General features: G+C 39.2%; 2 protein-coding genes and 1 long non-coding RNA gene across 8 annotated transcripts in view; 2 read left to right on the top strand and 1 right to left on the bottom strand.

The window, feature by feature from the left end:
* plbd1b (phospholipase B domain containing 1b) overlaps positions 1-2743 on the top strand; it is an 11298-nt gene extending 8555 nt beyond the window's left edge. The window contains exons 10-11 of the mRNA XM_044101751.1: positions 467-573; positions 1317-2743. Coding sequence (XP_043957686.1) covers positions 467-573; positions 1317-1493 — 284 coding nt within the window. The 3' untranslated portion in view covers positions 1494-2743. The remainder of the gene's footprint in view (positions 1-466; positions 574-1316) is intronic.
* A 228-nt stretch (positions 2744-2971) lies between these two features.
* Positions 2972-16859, top strand: part of kctd17 (potassium channel tetramerization domain containing 17) — a 20158-nt gene continuing 6270 nt past the window's right edge. The window contains exons 1-5 of one of the 5 annotated variants that reach the window (XM_044101753.1): positions 2972-3441; positions 12815-12923; positions 13304-13395; positions 14734-14877; positions 16569-16694. In XM_044101753.1, the coding sequence (XP_043957688.1) occupies positions 3094-3441; positions 12815-12923; positions 13304-13395; positions 14734-14877; positions 16569-16694 (819 nt within the window). In that variant the 5' untranslated portion in view covers positions 2972-3093. Of the gene's footprint in view, positions 3442-12814; positions 12924-13303; positions 13396-14730; positions 14878-16568; positions 16695-16859 lie in introns of all 5 variants that reach the window. The other 4 variants (XM_044101752.1, XM_044101756.1, XM_044101755.1 and 1 more) reach the window with 4 other exon arrangements.
* On the bottom strand, positions 10746-16619 carry LOC122822813. 2 transcript variants are annotated; one of them, XR_006369232.1, is made up of 4 exons: positions 16531-16619; positions 12555-12678; positions 11836-11993; positions 10746-11693 (listed from the first exon to the last, which is right to left on the bottom strand). It is a non-coding gene; the product is annotated as an uncharacterized LOC122822813 (long non-coding RNA). The 2 variants fall into 2 exon arrangements; XR_006369231.1 differs by lacking the exon at positions 10746-11693 and having other exon boundaries at positions 11737-11993.

Here is a 16859-nt window from a genome sequence, read left to right as displayed (position 1 = left end):
TTTTTATTTCCTAAACTAAATATTTAGTTAAAGCTAACATGTCCAACTTGTTGAACTAAATATTTAGATTCTGAACTAAATATGTAAATATTTTGTTTGTTTGCAAACAAAATATTTAGGTCAAATTTAAATATTTAACTAGATATTTAACTTTACTAGGCATTTATTTTCAAAACTAAACATTTAATTTTAAAACTAAATATTTAGGTCAAAGGTAAACATTTAGCTAATATGCAAATTAGCTTGACAATGAACAGACGTGGACTATCACAATAAAAGCTGGGTTCTGCTGACCTCTACATAAACTCTGCTGCTGGTGAAACTGAATCTCTTCATTCGTCACTAAAATGTTTTGTTATCCATTATTTTCCTCTCAACATTTCTAACTTGTTTGCTGAAAATAGACGTATCGTTTTAGCGACTATGCAGACATTCAGTACTAAAACCCAATCCGGTTCTGTTCCAGACTATAAGAGAGATCCCTACTCCAAGGGCCATCCATGTAAAACCATCTGTTGCCGTAACGACCTGAGACCAAGGAGGCCACGCCCAGGAGGTTGCTATGACACCAAGGTCAGAGCCTTTGTTTCCATTATGGCCGGAACATCTTAAATCTCAAACATTTTAAATGTATGCAGGTTGTTTTCCCTACTGAGGCTCCAGTAGACTCTCCGCTATTGGGACCAAAACTGCTACATTTGTTGGAAAAACATCCAAAACAAACCGCTAGCCTAGCGCTAACAGGAAAAATTGCTTGTAGTATTTTACCCAAAACTTTTACCAAAGACTAAAGAGAAATCCTCCAACACTAAAATCTGACGCCTCCATCTTGTTTCCATCTGGTGAAGAAGGAAGTTGCTCTCAGTGTCTTCAGAGGTTTTTGTGTGGTTTCCTTCAGTGGTTGTTGGTGCAGCGCCCCCACAGGCCAGGAGGGGAACAGGTTGGTTTGGGTCAGAACCACAGCAGCTGCAGGTGGAGCAGATGATGGAGTTCTGGTTCCAAATCAAACTGAATCTACTGAACCATCAGGTGTTAAACATCCATAGGGAGTGGTGGCCAATGAGATGAAGGCTGACATTTCAAAAGCTTGGTCCCCTCTCTGAAGTGATGTTGCGCTGACGCTGCATCACAGTAAATCAGCATTTGCAGAGTAAGAGTGTTTACAGTAAATCAAATCAGCGGATCAGAGCTGTCACAACAGATTCTGGTTACAGGGTCGTCTGCAGACTCTGTGATTTAGATGAAGCTTTCTGTAGCAGATGACCTCAAAGCTGGGCACCAGAAACTTCCACTGAGGAGAGTTACTTTCTGTCCAGGTGACAGACTACCAGATGGCCCTGCAGCTGACCGCCGAGGCCGTAAATGGGCCCACCACCCAGGGGGGACTCCCCCCGTTCTCCTGGAGGTCCTTCAACCTCACGGCTCATCAGGGTCTCCCAGAAACCTACACGTTTCCCTTCGTCATCATGAAGCCCACGCTGCGCCGGCCCTGACATGTTAGCTTGCTACAGCTCTGCCTGCTAGCTAGCTACAGCCAGCTAAAATCTCCACCTGTTAGCTAGCCATAGCCAGCTAACAGCTCTCCCTGTTAGCTAGCCATAGCCAGCTAACAGCTCTCCCTGTTAGCTAGCTACAGCGAGGTTCTGATGTTCAGTTTTTTTCATTAAACTGGTAAAAAGTAGCCCTTGTTATTCTTTAACCCTCAGGAGTTTCTACCTCTGTGTCTTTTCATGAAGTTACTTCTGTATAAAAATTATTTTACATTTTTCAATTACATTGAAAACAATTTCTACTGAACACAGCAAACAAGTGACTTAACAGTTTTAATAAACTCTTTAGAGGTTTTGTCTTTCTCAAACCTCCTTCCTGTCCTGCTGATCTTCTTGAGTTTCTGACCCAGAAAATAAATTAGAGTAAAAAGTATTTGGTAAAAATGAGGCTCAAGTATAAAGTCACAGATCTATTCTACATCCAACCCATAGAGGGCAGCACTGAGGTGTTTTAATAATACAGAATTAAACATAAAACATAAAGAAAGCCTTGATAAAAACCAATTTACAAAGTTTATTTAATTTGTTGCTTAGTTACTCTGTAAAGCTTATTGAAAAATATGAAGTCTAAGAATTTAATAATTGAGAACGTTTTACACTTTTCAACAGTCCCTACATTTTGGTTTTCTTTATCACCCTTTAAAGTTTCACATTCAGTCAAGTTTGCAAGTTTTTAAATTCCTTTGCTATGATTTCACATCGTGATTGCAGAGTCCCCCAGGTGCGACGTGACTGAGCTTGTTAGCTTCTCTGTGGACGTTCAGGGTGGAAGTAGAAAAAGCTGCTTCAACCGCATGTTTACCACGAGTAATTCATCATAGAGTAAAAACATAAAACTGTAGCCATATAGAATGTAAAATAAATGTTTATCAGGTTACTATTCATTTACATTTACTTGAGTAACTTTTGTTAAAATGTACTTTTAGGAGTATTTTTACTATGCTGTACTTTTTACTTATTTTCTTTGCCTGATTGTTATTTTTTATTATTTATATGAATTATTGTCATTTTCATCGTTAATATGCCACAATTTCCACTATATATTTTGGCCTGTCTATATGTTAAATGAGTGATAAGTTAATCAGTAACTTAATATTGAATTTTTTTATTTTGTTTACCAAATACTTTTTTACTTATGTAATTTACTTTTACTTGAGTAAAAATATGTTAAAGTACTGCTACTTTTATTTTTTGTAAACTCTACCAACCTCTGTTTTCAATTAAATCAGCATTCCTGTATTAAAATGTAAATGTTTAATCTTGAATATCGTGTTTTCATTGGCTTGAAGCAGAAAGTCATCATAGTTATACACATCGTTACCGTAACTATCTAAACCCGGATCTAAACCCGGAAATGTGACTCTTATTGTGAAAGAGCATTTTCGGAAGGAGAATGTTTGCCTTCGAGAAGCTTTAACATGGCTAATGTTTGAGCTAGTGCCGCGTGGGGGCGGGGCTTGCGCTACCGTTGGCGGACAGAAGGAGCGGAGCCAGCAGTCGGGTTCGTCCGCCTGAACGTCGTGTGTCTCTGGGTTTCCAACAAATGGCAACGACCGCAGAAGACGTCCGGGAACCGGCGGACGTCGCCGCGCCGTCCTCGCACCCCGGCGGGACCCAGCACCACAACAGCAACAACAACAATAACAACAACAACAAAGACAAAGAGGCGGCGGGGGAGAGCGCGACCTCCGCAGCCTCCGAACCCGGCGGGACGGCGGGGCAGAGCATCGGCAACGGCTCGGTCATCATCCCCCACGGGGGGGACAACGGCAAGTGGGTCCGGCTGAACGTCGGCGGAACGGTGTTCCTCACAACGCGGCAGACTTTGCTCAAGGAGCAAACGTCGTTCCTGTACCGGCTGTGCCAGCAGCAGGACCTGCACTCCGACACGGTGAGTCCGGCCGGGAAATGCTGATCCTGGGAAGGCGGTGAGGCACAATAGTTACACAAAATAACAAGGAGTTATGAAGAGAGAATGCACGGGAAGTTCAATGACCTCGCAGAGGTGGCAGAGGTGATGTGTTCAGGTCCTGTGGGACATTTACATTTAATATCTATCAATATGTGGAGTGTTTATTGGCTTTGAAGTGTTGTTTTATCACCACATCTCTATCAGCTGTTGATTTGTTTTCATTCTCTTAGTAAAACTGTTATTACCACACAGCTATTTAACCAGTAGCTTAAAAGCACCAACAAAAGATTTGAGGTTAAAAGTTTAAAGATACCGTCCTGCAGCGCATTTCGTTTTCACTAATTAATGTAGACTGACAGAAGAAATGCAGCTGGAAAACTGGGTTTGGGTTTTACAAAATATAAAGTTTTTAAAACATGATGTTAAACAATAAAGCCCCCAGCTAATTTGGTGGTGCCTGTTTGCGTGGATGACATCACAGATGGATCAAGAGTGGAGCTGATCAGCTAGTATTAGTAAACTTTGGACAAAATGTTTTTGTATGCGACCTGAACTCTGAGTCTCCGTATTTATCACAGGAAAAAACACACTGACTTTCCTTTACGTTGCATAACAGCTTTGCTCAATCTCACACCAGGCTGTGCAGACGCTTCACTCACATCGGCATGCTTGATATTTAAAAGTGAAACTGACAGCTTGACCAACCTTTGGAATAATTTGTCTGATTATTTGTTGCTCACAATAAGTAATAAATAAATTGCATGATAATTTAAGTTCCATTTTCAGTTGCATGGTTTATTATTTTTCTCTTTCTACCAAAACTGGAGTTTTGGTCTCAACTAGCCCTCATTTTGAAGGACAATTTTGTTTACACTGACTTCATAATTCATCTTGTCTGTTGTTTTATTTATTCTGGATATTTAAAGTGTCTTTCAGTGTCAAATGTTCATTAGAATTTAAAATTTATTGATCTTTGAGAATGTGAGAATAGTCACAAAACAATATCGCTTATCGCAATAACTTCTGGGAGAACATATCGTCCAGCAACATTTGTTGCCGTAACAGGCCTGGTCACTTTTGATCCCGAAATATGAGAAAAAAATGGATACATGAAAAGAGATGGGGATGACACAACCTTGATCCCAGAATGCCTGCACTATTCAGAACAGCCACACAAAGACGTGACAGAACTCAGGGTGAGCATTTATGGTTTTATCATTTATCATGATAAATTTATTATATGAATTTAGATTTATTGCTGTCACAATAAATTCCAGTTATGTGATGTTTAAATCCCACAAACTGTCTGTATTGTCAGATTATTTTTGCTATTTTTATCCAATGTTTGATAAATAAATATGAATACACTTGAAAATATGTATTAATGCTGATATTGTGGGCAGTTTAGCGAAACAAATCACACTTTTGGATGTGACTACCGACGTCCTGAAGAGCTGCATTACAAATATAATGTTCTTCCAGAGCAGTATTTATGTTTTTGGGGGTTATGAATGTTGTGTCATGCAGCCATACAGTTATTTAAAAACTGAGTAATTAATAGTTCTGATTGTCACTTTAATGGCTGTTATAATAGCATTAACTAGCGACCGTCTGCCAAAGACAGGACTGGAAATTCTTCAGCATCAGTTTCATTTTCTCACATTTAGAGCAGTTTGTCAAATTAACAAAGTTTTCCAAAAGTTATTGTGATAAACGGCAATAATGTTGTTTTGAAACCATTTTTAAGTAATGTAATATAAACAAGAAGACATTCTCAAAAATCAACAAACTTTAAATTCTAATGAACATTTGACACTGGAACTGGAAGACATGTTAAATATTCAAAATAAACAGAAATAAGAAATACATTTTTTATGAAGTCTCTGTAACACAAATGTCCTTCAGAATAAGTTAAAGATAAAGGAAACTGATCTCGTTTTAATTGTTAAATGTTTTTCAATGCTCCAGCATCCAGCAGCTTTACTCGTCCTTCTGGTTGACTGGGATGATGGGAAGATACTGGTTGTGCTCCAGTTTAACGTGTGGCGCCACCAACTGGTGGAATTGGTAGAGATTCCTCCTGTTTGCTGCAGAAATGCCCAGCTGGTGTTGTGTAGGCTGAATGTGAGCTAATATTGTGTGTGTGCAGTCAGTTTCTCTCTCCTCTCTCTCTGTGTGTGTGTGTGTGTGTGTGTGTGTGTGTGTGTAAGTAGCTGGGCTCAGATGGATGAACACGTGCTGCCTCTCCTGCAGGGAGATGCACAGTTGGTATCCGTGCAGCTGGCATCTTATGGGGACGTTGAGGGAAACCTATTATGCGCCTGCCAGTCACATGGAAGCTGAACGCGCTGAAAGGACTGCAGCATCTCATTAATGCTGCACGTTTCCTTTATGCTGCAGCCTTTGATGTGGACGAGGCTCACAGAGCGCGACATGTCTCTACTGACGGTGAAAACCTCGGCAGAGTGAGACCATCTAACGACGACGTGGTAGATGAACTACCTGATGACCTGAAGTTCATCCTCAGAGCGCAGCAGCAGCAGGAAATATGAGAATTAGTGATATTTAGTGAAGATCTATAAACAAACTCAAACAAATGAACATCTTGAACTCATGCATCATTAAGGAGCTTTATGAGGTTAATGGTTCGGTCCGCTGCATCAGAACCACAGGGAGAAGTTTAGTTTTTCTCGACCTTCCTGGTTTCTGAATGATGATGATGGAAACAGAATCTGGGGTTAAACTCTCCGTTCTGCTCAGGATGTTGTTTCATTCATGATCATCTTTAAACATATTCTATCTAGAGCCTAGCAAACAAATACTGCAGCATTGAAGCATGGATTAATATTTAAAACTTAGTAAATGAGAAAAAGATGTTTTGTTGTTCTGCTTTGGACCAACAGATCAGAACGGAAATCAGAAATTAAATCCTTATCTAGTAAAATATTCCCGCCCCTAGTTTTTATCCTGATGACATTTCTAATGGCTGCAGGAAACACATTAAAATTAAAATGAATTTGCTTGAACTGAAGTTTTCAGCAACTTCAGAACTTGTTGGTTTTTGGCTGCATGAAAATCAACAATTAAAAACTGGAATGTTTAGTTTTTCAAAAATTCACACAGATCTGCTCCAATGTTTCGATTTTATGATAAATGTGATTATTTGGATCCAGATGTAAAGTGTGGGAGCTGAACCAGGCTGGGTGCAGTGGAAACAGAAACCCCAGGGGTCCTGCACCCTCAGCTCCCTCTGCTCAACCTGAAGACGCAGCAGAACACAAACATGTCACAGAAACACCAGCTGCAGCTTTCATCAGCTGCACCTTTCATCAGCTGCACCGCTACCAGCAAACGCAGCACATTGTTCACATCCAGGCGTTTATTCTCAATTTCATGCTCAAATATTCACTCATTTTGTACATTAAACTGCAAGTTAACGACTGAGTTCATCTGAAGTTCAGTTTTCTCTTGTATCAAGAATCTTTTTATAACAGGGTGGTCTGTTTTTAATATGCTAAAAATAGAAAAGTCATAAAATCTTAGCAGCATTTTGTGTCAGCTGTATTAAATACTGACTGAATAAACAGAAAATTGTGTTTTTTCCACATTATTACTTTTAGCCCAGACTGAAGGAGTTAGTTGAGCGTCAATATTTAAAATCCAAACCGTATAAAAATCATCTCGCATCCCAAACGGACTTTCCCTCTGCAACGGCCGCCATCTTTGTTTCTGTACCAGCTCTGGATGACTAGTGGCGCCCCCTGCAGGACCGAGGCCAAACTACCACACTGAAAAAAGGTCCAAGTAAATGTTATTTAATCAATTGGAACTCATTTTAATCTAATAAATTTACATTATAAATTTAGGAACAATAAAGCTTATTTCTATTTTATCTTATGCAGTCCCACCAGGATTTTGCAATTTTTATATAATTTTTGTGATTGAAATCACAGATTTTCTGGTGCTTTAGAAATATTTGCAAGGAATTTTGAGATTTTTTTTTCCTCATTATTTTTCTGAATTCCTGATTTTTAGTCAAAGTTTTTCCACCTCTTTCAGAGATACATGATCTTAAGCGTGAGGCTGTAACGCTCATCATTTGCAGGGATTTAGTGTCTTTGTTGTGAAGCAAACGTAGTTTTGCTAAATGTGGCAGAAGGACTGACGGTTTAATGCTCTGGTTGATGTTTCTGCTCATCTGAAGAACGAGACGAACTCCAAACCCAAATCGAGTTTAGTCTGATACAGGCTCTGCTTTTACTTAAATCTGTTTTATTCTGAGCATTAACCTCTGAATGGACCGTGAACACTTTGGATCGGCCGGAGTGACGGATCCGGAGAACTGCCTGTGGATGCATGAGCCAGCTAGAAGTAGAAGAGCGTTTACATTTAGCAATGATAATGCATTTAGCTGCATTTTCTTCCACTCAGCAACCAGGAAGCCTGAGAAGTTAACCTCAGTCACCAGGAAGGTCAGATTTCCAGGCTGCCAGCAAAAGACCAGACCATCATCTGAAACACTCAGAGGTTCTTCTGCTGAAATATATCCAGATAAGATGAAAATGCTGCTAAATATTTGCTGTCCTGGTTATTCCAGTTGCCATAAACGATAAATCAATTAATACGATAATTTAAAACTATCAACCTCATTTTAATTATCGTCTCTTCCAGCCTTTTTCTCTTTCTGTTGATGACACTGAATGAAAAAAGGTTCAACTCCGCTGCTCTCCACTGACCCTCCCTTCCTCATTTCCTCAGTGTAATGTCCAGTTCACACTACACCATCTTAGAGCTGTCGGCCGATTGTCGGCCCATTTTCAAAACCTGAGAGATCACACATTAGCCCACAGAAATCCTAGGTATATCGGTTCCATCGTTCCATGGTTCCATCGGGTTCCATCGGGTTCCATCGGGCCGTGTGGTGTCCAACAATGGGCACAAAATAATGGCTCCAAGTCCAGTGAAGTCATTTTAAAACCAGGCATTAATCAATGCTTTACTACAATCTACCTGCAGTGCATGTGTCTCTAGTGTCAGTGTAACGTCCTGACTGAATGAAAATCATTAGAACCTTTTTATGTCACGTTAACGAAGAACAGCTGAAAAGTTACCGGGTTCATCAACTGGTACCAATTTGGCTCCAACTCCTCCCCTCATCATTTCTATATTCTTTACACCAAATGTTTTATAAACATTAATGTTGTTTCCACATATCATCTCCAATGTCCGCTGGACTTCGGGTTGCTCCGTGTCAGCTGTTTGGGATTCCTCTGTATTTCCCCTCAGAAAGCAGGAGGAGAATCCGGCTTTCTGATTGGCTACCTGTCACATTCAACAGGCTGCGTTAAGCTCCCAGTGGGGAAAACCCCTGATTTAGATCGGAGCGCCACAACGATCTACCGTAACACACCACACACTACAGGATGATCGGTTATGAAATTAAGAGACAATCTGAGAACATCAACGTTCTCAGATTGTCTTAAGGGGAAAATGTAGGAGTGAACTAACGTGTAGTGTGAACTATTGCATCAGGTAGTCGATGTTCCATCTTCTCTATTTAAATCTAATGATTACTGAAGGACAATATGGTTTACAGACTTCATAATCTGAACTCTTTTGGTTGAATCCAGTATTTATTTACACTTTGGTGTTTTTATTCATTTTTGTTAATGGAGACTGAGAATCCATTTTATTTTAGTTTTTGGTTGTTTTGTTTTGTTTATCAGTTCCAGTGTTAAATGTTCTTTTTAAATTAAAGTGTATCTATCTTTGGCAGGAAATCACATGAATTATTATGTCATTTCCATTAAATCAGTGTAAAAAGGTCTTCATACAATAATATCGTTTATCGTAATAAGTTTTGAGACAATTAATCACTCAGTAAAATTAGTTATCATGACAGACCTGCTCCTGGCTGCAGTCTGTTATTGAACTGTTTAAAAATCTTTGTGTTGTGAGTCTGAAGGTTTCTGTCCCAAAATAGTCTGGAAAAGTACCAAGTGCACAGATTTCTCCTGAATGCATCATCAGGCGCCTGCTGTGTTGACCAGAGACACTTTAATGATTTCATGTTTTACCACCTGCTGTCATCCACAAACTTCACATTTTATTAATATTTTATCATAGACCACCACTGAGAGATAAAACAGTAGCAGTATATTTTGCACAACAAGTTTGTCCTGATGGTCGATATCGACGTTAAATATACAGAAAAGCCAATAATAATAAGAGCTGGACCAATCAGCAGCAGGCAGACGTGCTAACAGCTAATATTAGCTTCAGGTAACAGGAAGGATTTAACTAGGACCAACATGATAACAAATGTTCCTGGATGAAAAATTCTCCCAGAAGTTACAGCAATAAATGACAATATTATTGTTTTAGTGTCATTTTCCAGTAATATAATGGTAATAATAATACATAACACATTCTCAAAGATCAATAAACTTTAAATTATAACAAATATTTAATACTGGACCTGGCAGACATTTTAAATATTCATAAATTAATAAATAAAATGGATTATCAAATCTCCAAACAAAACTGTCCTTTAAAAAAATTATTTAGTTGAGACCAAAACAGCAGAATGAATATATAAACAATTGTTCGTGATTTTTCTAGCGCAGCCTAATCTAAGCTAACAGCAGAGCTAACAGAAGGTCTAGTTCAAACATTGGTCACTGTGGTGTTTGTGCAGCTTTACAGGAAGGAAATAACTGAACCAGAACCAGTTGGTCCAGGATGAAATCAGTCACATGACATGCCGCGATTATTAAACATATTAACTATTTCTGCTGTGTGATCAGAGTAGAGCTGGAGAAATGTATCAATAATATTTATCATAAACAAGCGATCAATATCAGTAGATTATCCAGCTGACAGAATATTCCCCAACATCAGGAACAGCAAACATTCAGAGTTCGATTTGTGTTCACAGCTCACCAAACGAACCGGACCGAATCGTTGTATTAAAGATGGATCACAACCTCTGACCTTTGACCCCTCCAATCAGAACAGCTGGGGGTAACCGGGCCGACCAGAACCACAAACTGATTCTGAGAGATTCGCTGGACGTTTTCACGACGTCGAGTCATGATGACGCAGCTCTGCTTATTTAGGAGGCGTGTGTGTGTGTTCGTGTGTGTGTGTTGGTGTGTCTGTGTGTGTCTGTGTGTGTGTGTGTGTTCGTGTGTGTGTGTTGGTGTGTCTGTGTGTGTCTGTGTGTGTGTGTGTTATCAGGCCCCTTCTCCCTCTAATCACAGTGATTTCCAGCTCATCCCACATGTTGTGTTTTCTCTCATCCTGTTTCACTAAGAGTCTCTGATTCCCTCCCAACGTTTCTAAAACTGTTTTCTGAATTTTTTTTCCGTTTTGCTGAATTTTTTTTCCGTTTTGCTGAATTTTTTTTCCGTTTTGCTGAATTTTTTTTCCGTTTTGCTGAGTCTTTCTGCCCAGTTTCTCCTCCCTGTTTCTTCTGTTTCTTCGTCTTACAAACTGCTGGATCTGATGTGACGAGTCCTGATTCATTATTTAACTCAGACCTGATTGTAACTTGATAGGGAAAACGGAGATTTATTAGATCAACTAAATAATGGACATATTTTATACAGTCACTTTTGCAGGCTGACCACATCGTTGATTGTTTCTGATGTTGACATTCGACACGTTTTCTGCCGACTAATCAAGTTTTTCTGTTCTTAAATTTCTGCTTGGTTCCATTTCTGCAGCTCAACGGTTTGCATGGTCTCATTAATCAATCACATTTTAATCAAACCCTACATCAACAAAATCAGCAACATTTTCAATTCAAAGCCCTTTTCTGCCAGCTTTAGTACAGAGAATTCCTCACGATAGTAAAATCCAGGTAATTAATTAAAATGGACTTGTTAAAGTCCTGCTTTTAGTTTTGTGTGATTTTATTTTATAGTCTGAAATACTTTGCACTACTGCTCTTAAAATACTTTTATTACATTATGGATAAAAAGTACTTTGTAGTTTATTACAAAGTTTAAATAATATTCTCTTTGTGTCTCTAGAAAGGTTTGGTTTTAATCCCAGGTTAACAGAAAACCTGTCTGTGTTCATCCGTTCTCCCAGGTTATGCAACTCGCTGCAAACAAGCCTGTTGTGCTGAAGCTCGAAATAAAAGAGCAGCTTGAGGCCAAAGTTTTTATCTGCCTGCCGAAGGATTCAGTCACATGAAGAGAGAAGGACTTCTCACTGCTTCGGCTCTAAATATAGAGCAGAAAAATATTCATGCACTTCAGCCTCAGTCAGAGCGAGAGCGAAAATCAGACCATCACTTTTCTCCCATGTAACAGAATGTGAAGGCATGTTGGAGTCGGGTCGTTGATGTGTGTGAGCTCAGCTAACCTGCTTCATTTCAGCCAACATGGCGGCTTTCACAGAGATCAGACCACCAGTACCAACCCAGTGGTACCAGTGATGATCCTGGAGCACAGCTGGTTGATTCCAGTTCAGCCTACATTTCCAGAAGGAAATGATGTCAGCAGGAAGTTCTCCTCCAGCTGCTGGGATAAAAATAGAGGCTGGTGCTCAGAGGAAAAAATGAGACGAAAACAGAATCTGAAAAATCCATCCATCCAGTAGGGATGCAAGTTATTGATTAATGAATTAAGCTCGTGTTGAATTATATTCTGACTAACGATTCATTGATAAGCATCTTTCCATTTAACTAAAATCTGAACATTTTGTGTCAACTGTATTACATACTGACAGAAAAAACTGAAAATTGTGGTTCTCACATTATTAAACCCAAACATGTTCAGAAAATAACAAAATATGAACCTATATTTTTTTTATTTAATTTTTCTAATAGAAAAAATGAATAAAACGAGACATTCATTACATGTTGCTATTAAATGAATGTTAAAACTTTTTATCCATGAAGTGCATTAACTGACGAGAGCCCGCAAAATCAATTTTGATGTTTTTCCACCGTATTACATTTTTCCTGACATCCTCAAACTCGGATCACATCAGTAACAGTTGAATGAGAAGTTAACGAAGAGCTGAAAGAGTTTATCAAATGTTTATATTTAAAAACAGAACCACATAAAGTTGATTTGTACCTCCCAAACCGGACTCTAGCGATCGTTTCTGTTCCATCCTTAAATAGGGTCCGCCATTTTGTTCTCTGGCTCCGCGCAGGATGACCAGCGGCGCCCTCTCCTGGACGGCGGCCCAACTACAACACTGGAAGAAAACGCACCGATTGGAACTAAATTTAATCTAATAAATCATTAATATAAAACCTTACTATTCGTCCTTCATTCATCCATCTACGTAAAGTAATATTTCGTGTTTTTCTGTCGCTTCTTCTCTGTTTCAGGATGAGACTGGAGCCTACGTCATCGACAGAGACCCCACCTACTTCGGTCCCATCCTGAACTACTTACGGCACGGAAAACTGGTTTACAACAAGGAGCTGGCGGAGGAAGGTCTGTCATGTTCTCACGGATTTAGAAATGTTTATTTGTGAATATTATGTAAAAAAAAAAAAAAAGTTTCTAATCCAAAGACAAGAAAATAGATTTATGATTATTGGTATTTTTAGTAATTCCATAGAAAAAATTAAATGCAACTATTATAAGAAAAAGACTGAAACGGTGCTAAAAATCTTCATTTGTTATTTTTACATTAAAATCCTAATAATTTTAAACCAAAGTTTTTCTGAGCGAGACGCAGACGGGTTAATGCGTCTGCTGCAGCACTGCTGGTTGCTCATTGCTCATGTTGCTCATTGCTCATGTTGCTCGTTGCTCATGTTGCTCATTGCTCATGTTGCTCGTTGCTCATGTTGCTGTTTTCTGGTTCGAAGGCGTTTTGGAGGAGGCTGAGTTTTACAACATCACTCCGCTCATCAAACTGATCAAGGAGCGGATCGTAGAGAGAGACTCTAAAGCCACACAGGTAAATTCACATCTGCATATGAAGGAATTATTGATGTAAACAAGCTCATATTTCATACTGGAAGGTTTTCTGTAAGTTACTTTTGACTTATTTCAAATGTATTGATATATTTGAAACAGAATCCAGAAATAGTTGGTAAGATTTTGTTTCTGCATTGCAGCAAAACGTTTGGAGCAATAAAAACAAAATACTTTATATTTTAATAAGTTTTCAATTTGTTTTTACTATTTCTGACTCAATTTAAAATAAAAAGCCTCAAACTGAGTCGACCGCAAAATCAGCCAGGGGTCAAAATCGGCCCCCGGACAACATAAACTCCACCGACAGCACAAAAATAATAAAATACTGCTGAACACTGAGCCATTATATAACATTAGATGTTCATTCTTTCACAAACAGAATCTTTTCTCCAGGAAAGGTTTTTCTTTTCTTCCTCAGTCTTACATAAAGCCTCAAACAAACGCCCACTTCCTGTGAGACTGACTCACTGCTGCGCTCAGACAAACATCAGACAAACATCAGACAAACATCAGATAAACATGTCAACATTCAGGGATTTCAGCTTCTGGTCTCTTCATGCCTCGTGTTTGGTGGCGTCTCATTTTTCTGGGCGATGCCACTTCACCATAAGAATCTTTTTAACGGAGGATTACAAATGGCAGAAAACATTTTCAATCTTTCCTTCTGAGTTGCACCATCAGGTTACAATCATTTACAGTTATGAGATTAAGTCATATCAGCAGCATAAAGGCACAATTTAACTAGAACATCTTAAAATTATGAGAAAAAAAGTTATTTTATTTAGAAAGTTTGTATGATTTTTATTATTTTTTGTGAAGGTGTCCTAATAAAATTACTCCTTCATTTCCCCGATTTTATTCTGGTAAAATTAAAACATTATTCTAATATTATTACAACTTTATTGTCGTACAGTTTTATTCTCATATAACTTTTATTTTGTTAATAACTCCAGCATTCAACTTCTATGCACCACAAATGTGGAACAAACTTCCCAAAAACTGCAAAACAGCCGAAACTCTGAGAGCTCAGCTGTCAGAGCTGCTTTTGAATCATAATAAATTAAACATTGATTGGCTGATTTTATCGATGGGACTCAAGATGGCCGCCCGGAGCTTTGGAAGCACAAGGAGCCATTGGTGAAAAAATAAATTCATTTGAAATCATTTATTTTTGCTCCCAGACATTTTTAGGGCTCTTCAGCTTTAATAATCTTATCGGTTGTGTTTTGGGTTGTTTCTTTGTCTCACCTGTCCTCCCCCTGTCCTCTGTTCCCCCCCGACCCCTGACCCCCTCCATGACCCCTGACCCCCCCAGCAGGTACCACCCAAACACGTGTACCGGGTTCTGCAGTGCCAGGAGGAGGAGCTGACCCAGATGGTGTCCACCATGTCGGACGGCTGGAAGTTTGAGCAGGTCAGCGTGCGCGCCTGCAGAAAGCCCCGCACCGGACTGCTCTGGACTGTGGGTTGGACTCACGCTGCTGCTGACCCCTCAGTTTGACCCCTGACCTCTGCCCTGCTCTCTGCTCTCCTCAAACTAAAGCTGGAAAACAAACAGATGAGTCAGAAACTGAGAGGTTTAACTGCAGGGTGTTTCTGTTCTGCTGTCTGAACACTAGGTGGCGCTGGTTAATCCCAGAGTTGGGTAGTAACTAGTTACATTTACTCAGTTACATTTGGTTGAGTAACTTTTTGGGAAAAAAAAACAACTTTTAGAAGTATTTGTACTATACTGTATTTTTACTTTTACTGGAATAATTTTATAAAATATTTCTCCTCTTGAGTAAAATTTAAATAAAAACTAAAATCCACCAGGAACCAGAAACACGCCTGCAGTTTCTCTTAAAGTTTCATAAGTTTTTTTATTGAAAGAAACTAATTTTGAAAAATGTAATTTTCCAAAATTTCCACTTTAAATTTTGGTCTGTTTGATGATGTTTAAATATTAAATGATTGATAATTTGATCAGTTACTCAGTACTTGAGGAGATTTCTTACCAAATACTTTTTTACTCTTGAGTAATTTTTTGGGTACTCTGCCCAGTTTTTTACTTTTACTTGAGTAAAACATGTTGAAGTAGAGCTGCTCTCACTCTACCCACCTCTGGTTAAAAATGATATTTACAAAGTTATTAAAGCCTAAAGATCTGGTAGAAATGAGCTACACAAACAGCTTGCCATAAGTTCACATTTATATGACGACTGGGGTTTCCTCTCTACCTAAATGTGTTTCCTGGAAACTGGACTGATGACTGAAACCCTCAGGCTGCCGTTTTGCTTCTCGTCGCTGTTTGCAGCCAATCCTGCATTGATTTGGTGTGGATTGCTTTACTTGGTTCTGTAAGGAACAGTAGATACTGTCTCTGGTTCCCACGCTTTCAGTACGTTTAGACACTGGGAGTGGAAATTTAGTGTGAAATTGTTTTTGATTTATGGTCACAACAAAAAATTAACATTTATGTCTGAAACTCCAAAAAGTTGACGGTATTGTTCCCAAATGTGTTATTTTTTTCCTCCACTGTTAGATTTATGAAAGTCAATAAATGTCACCATATCTGAAAATGTGACTAAATACAGTAACTGGTAACAGTTTAGTGATGAGAATCAAACCTTTCTGTCACTTGTTGAAATGTGATTTTTTTTTCTCAACTGGTTTCCACGTTTTTCCCAGTTTGTTCTCGATCTTTTCACCGTAAAGAAAATGTGATTTGTCCCACTTATAAATCGATTAGTTAGTTTTCAAACGTTACTGTCGCATTGTACAGACGCAGCAGCCTTTAAAAGACCATCAACCAGGGCTGAAACGATTAATCATGATTAATCAATCATTGAAATAATAGTCAACTAGTTTAGTAACGAATTAACCGTTAACTGCAGCATGCAGACAGCTTCCAGGTGAACGTTGCTCCTAAATAAACCAGCTGTAGGTTCTCTTCTCTCCTGTCGCTTTGCTCCGCCTCCCCGCTCCACAGCATGCTGCTGCCACTACCAGAACCTCCACTGATCCCCTTCCTCCCTAAAACGCCACCCTGCATGAGCTCCAACTCGTTTTCTGCTTTTAAAGTTTTAGTCCTCTCAGCCCGAGGTTCCTGACTCTAACCCCGCCTGACCACCACCTGTCTCTGTCTGCCGTCCTCTCCTTGCTCCTCTGCAGATGGTGAACATCGGATCCTCCTACAGCTACGGGACGGAGGACCAGGCCGAGTTCCTCTGCGTCGTATCCAAGGAGCTCCACACGCCCGGTTCGGGTCTGGGAACCGAGCAGAGCCACAAAACCAAGGTGACCGACCGAAACCCAGCGACTAAAGTCACTTCAAGGCTGTTTGTGTTTCAACAAATGATCGATTAATGTGTTTCTCTAAAGTAGCTTTGTGTTATCGATCGATTAATAATTAATTAATAAGCAGCCATTTTAATGTAGCCCTTTATGTTAATGAATCCCTTA

This window comes from Gambusia affinis, linkage group LG20 (assembly GCF_019740435.1).
Source record: "Gambusia affinis linkage group LG20, SWU_Gaff_1.0, whole genome shotgun sequence".
Taxonomy (NCBI): domain Eukaryota; kingdom Metazoa; phylum Chordata; class Actinopteri; order Cyprinodontiformes; family Poeciliidae; genus Gambusia; species Gambusia affinis.
The sequence above is the reverse complement of the archived record's forward strand: the minus strand, read 5'-3'. Positions and strand labels throughout refer to the sequence as shown.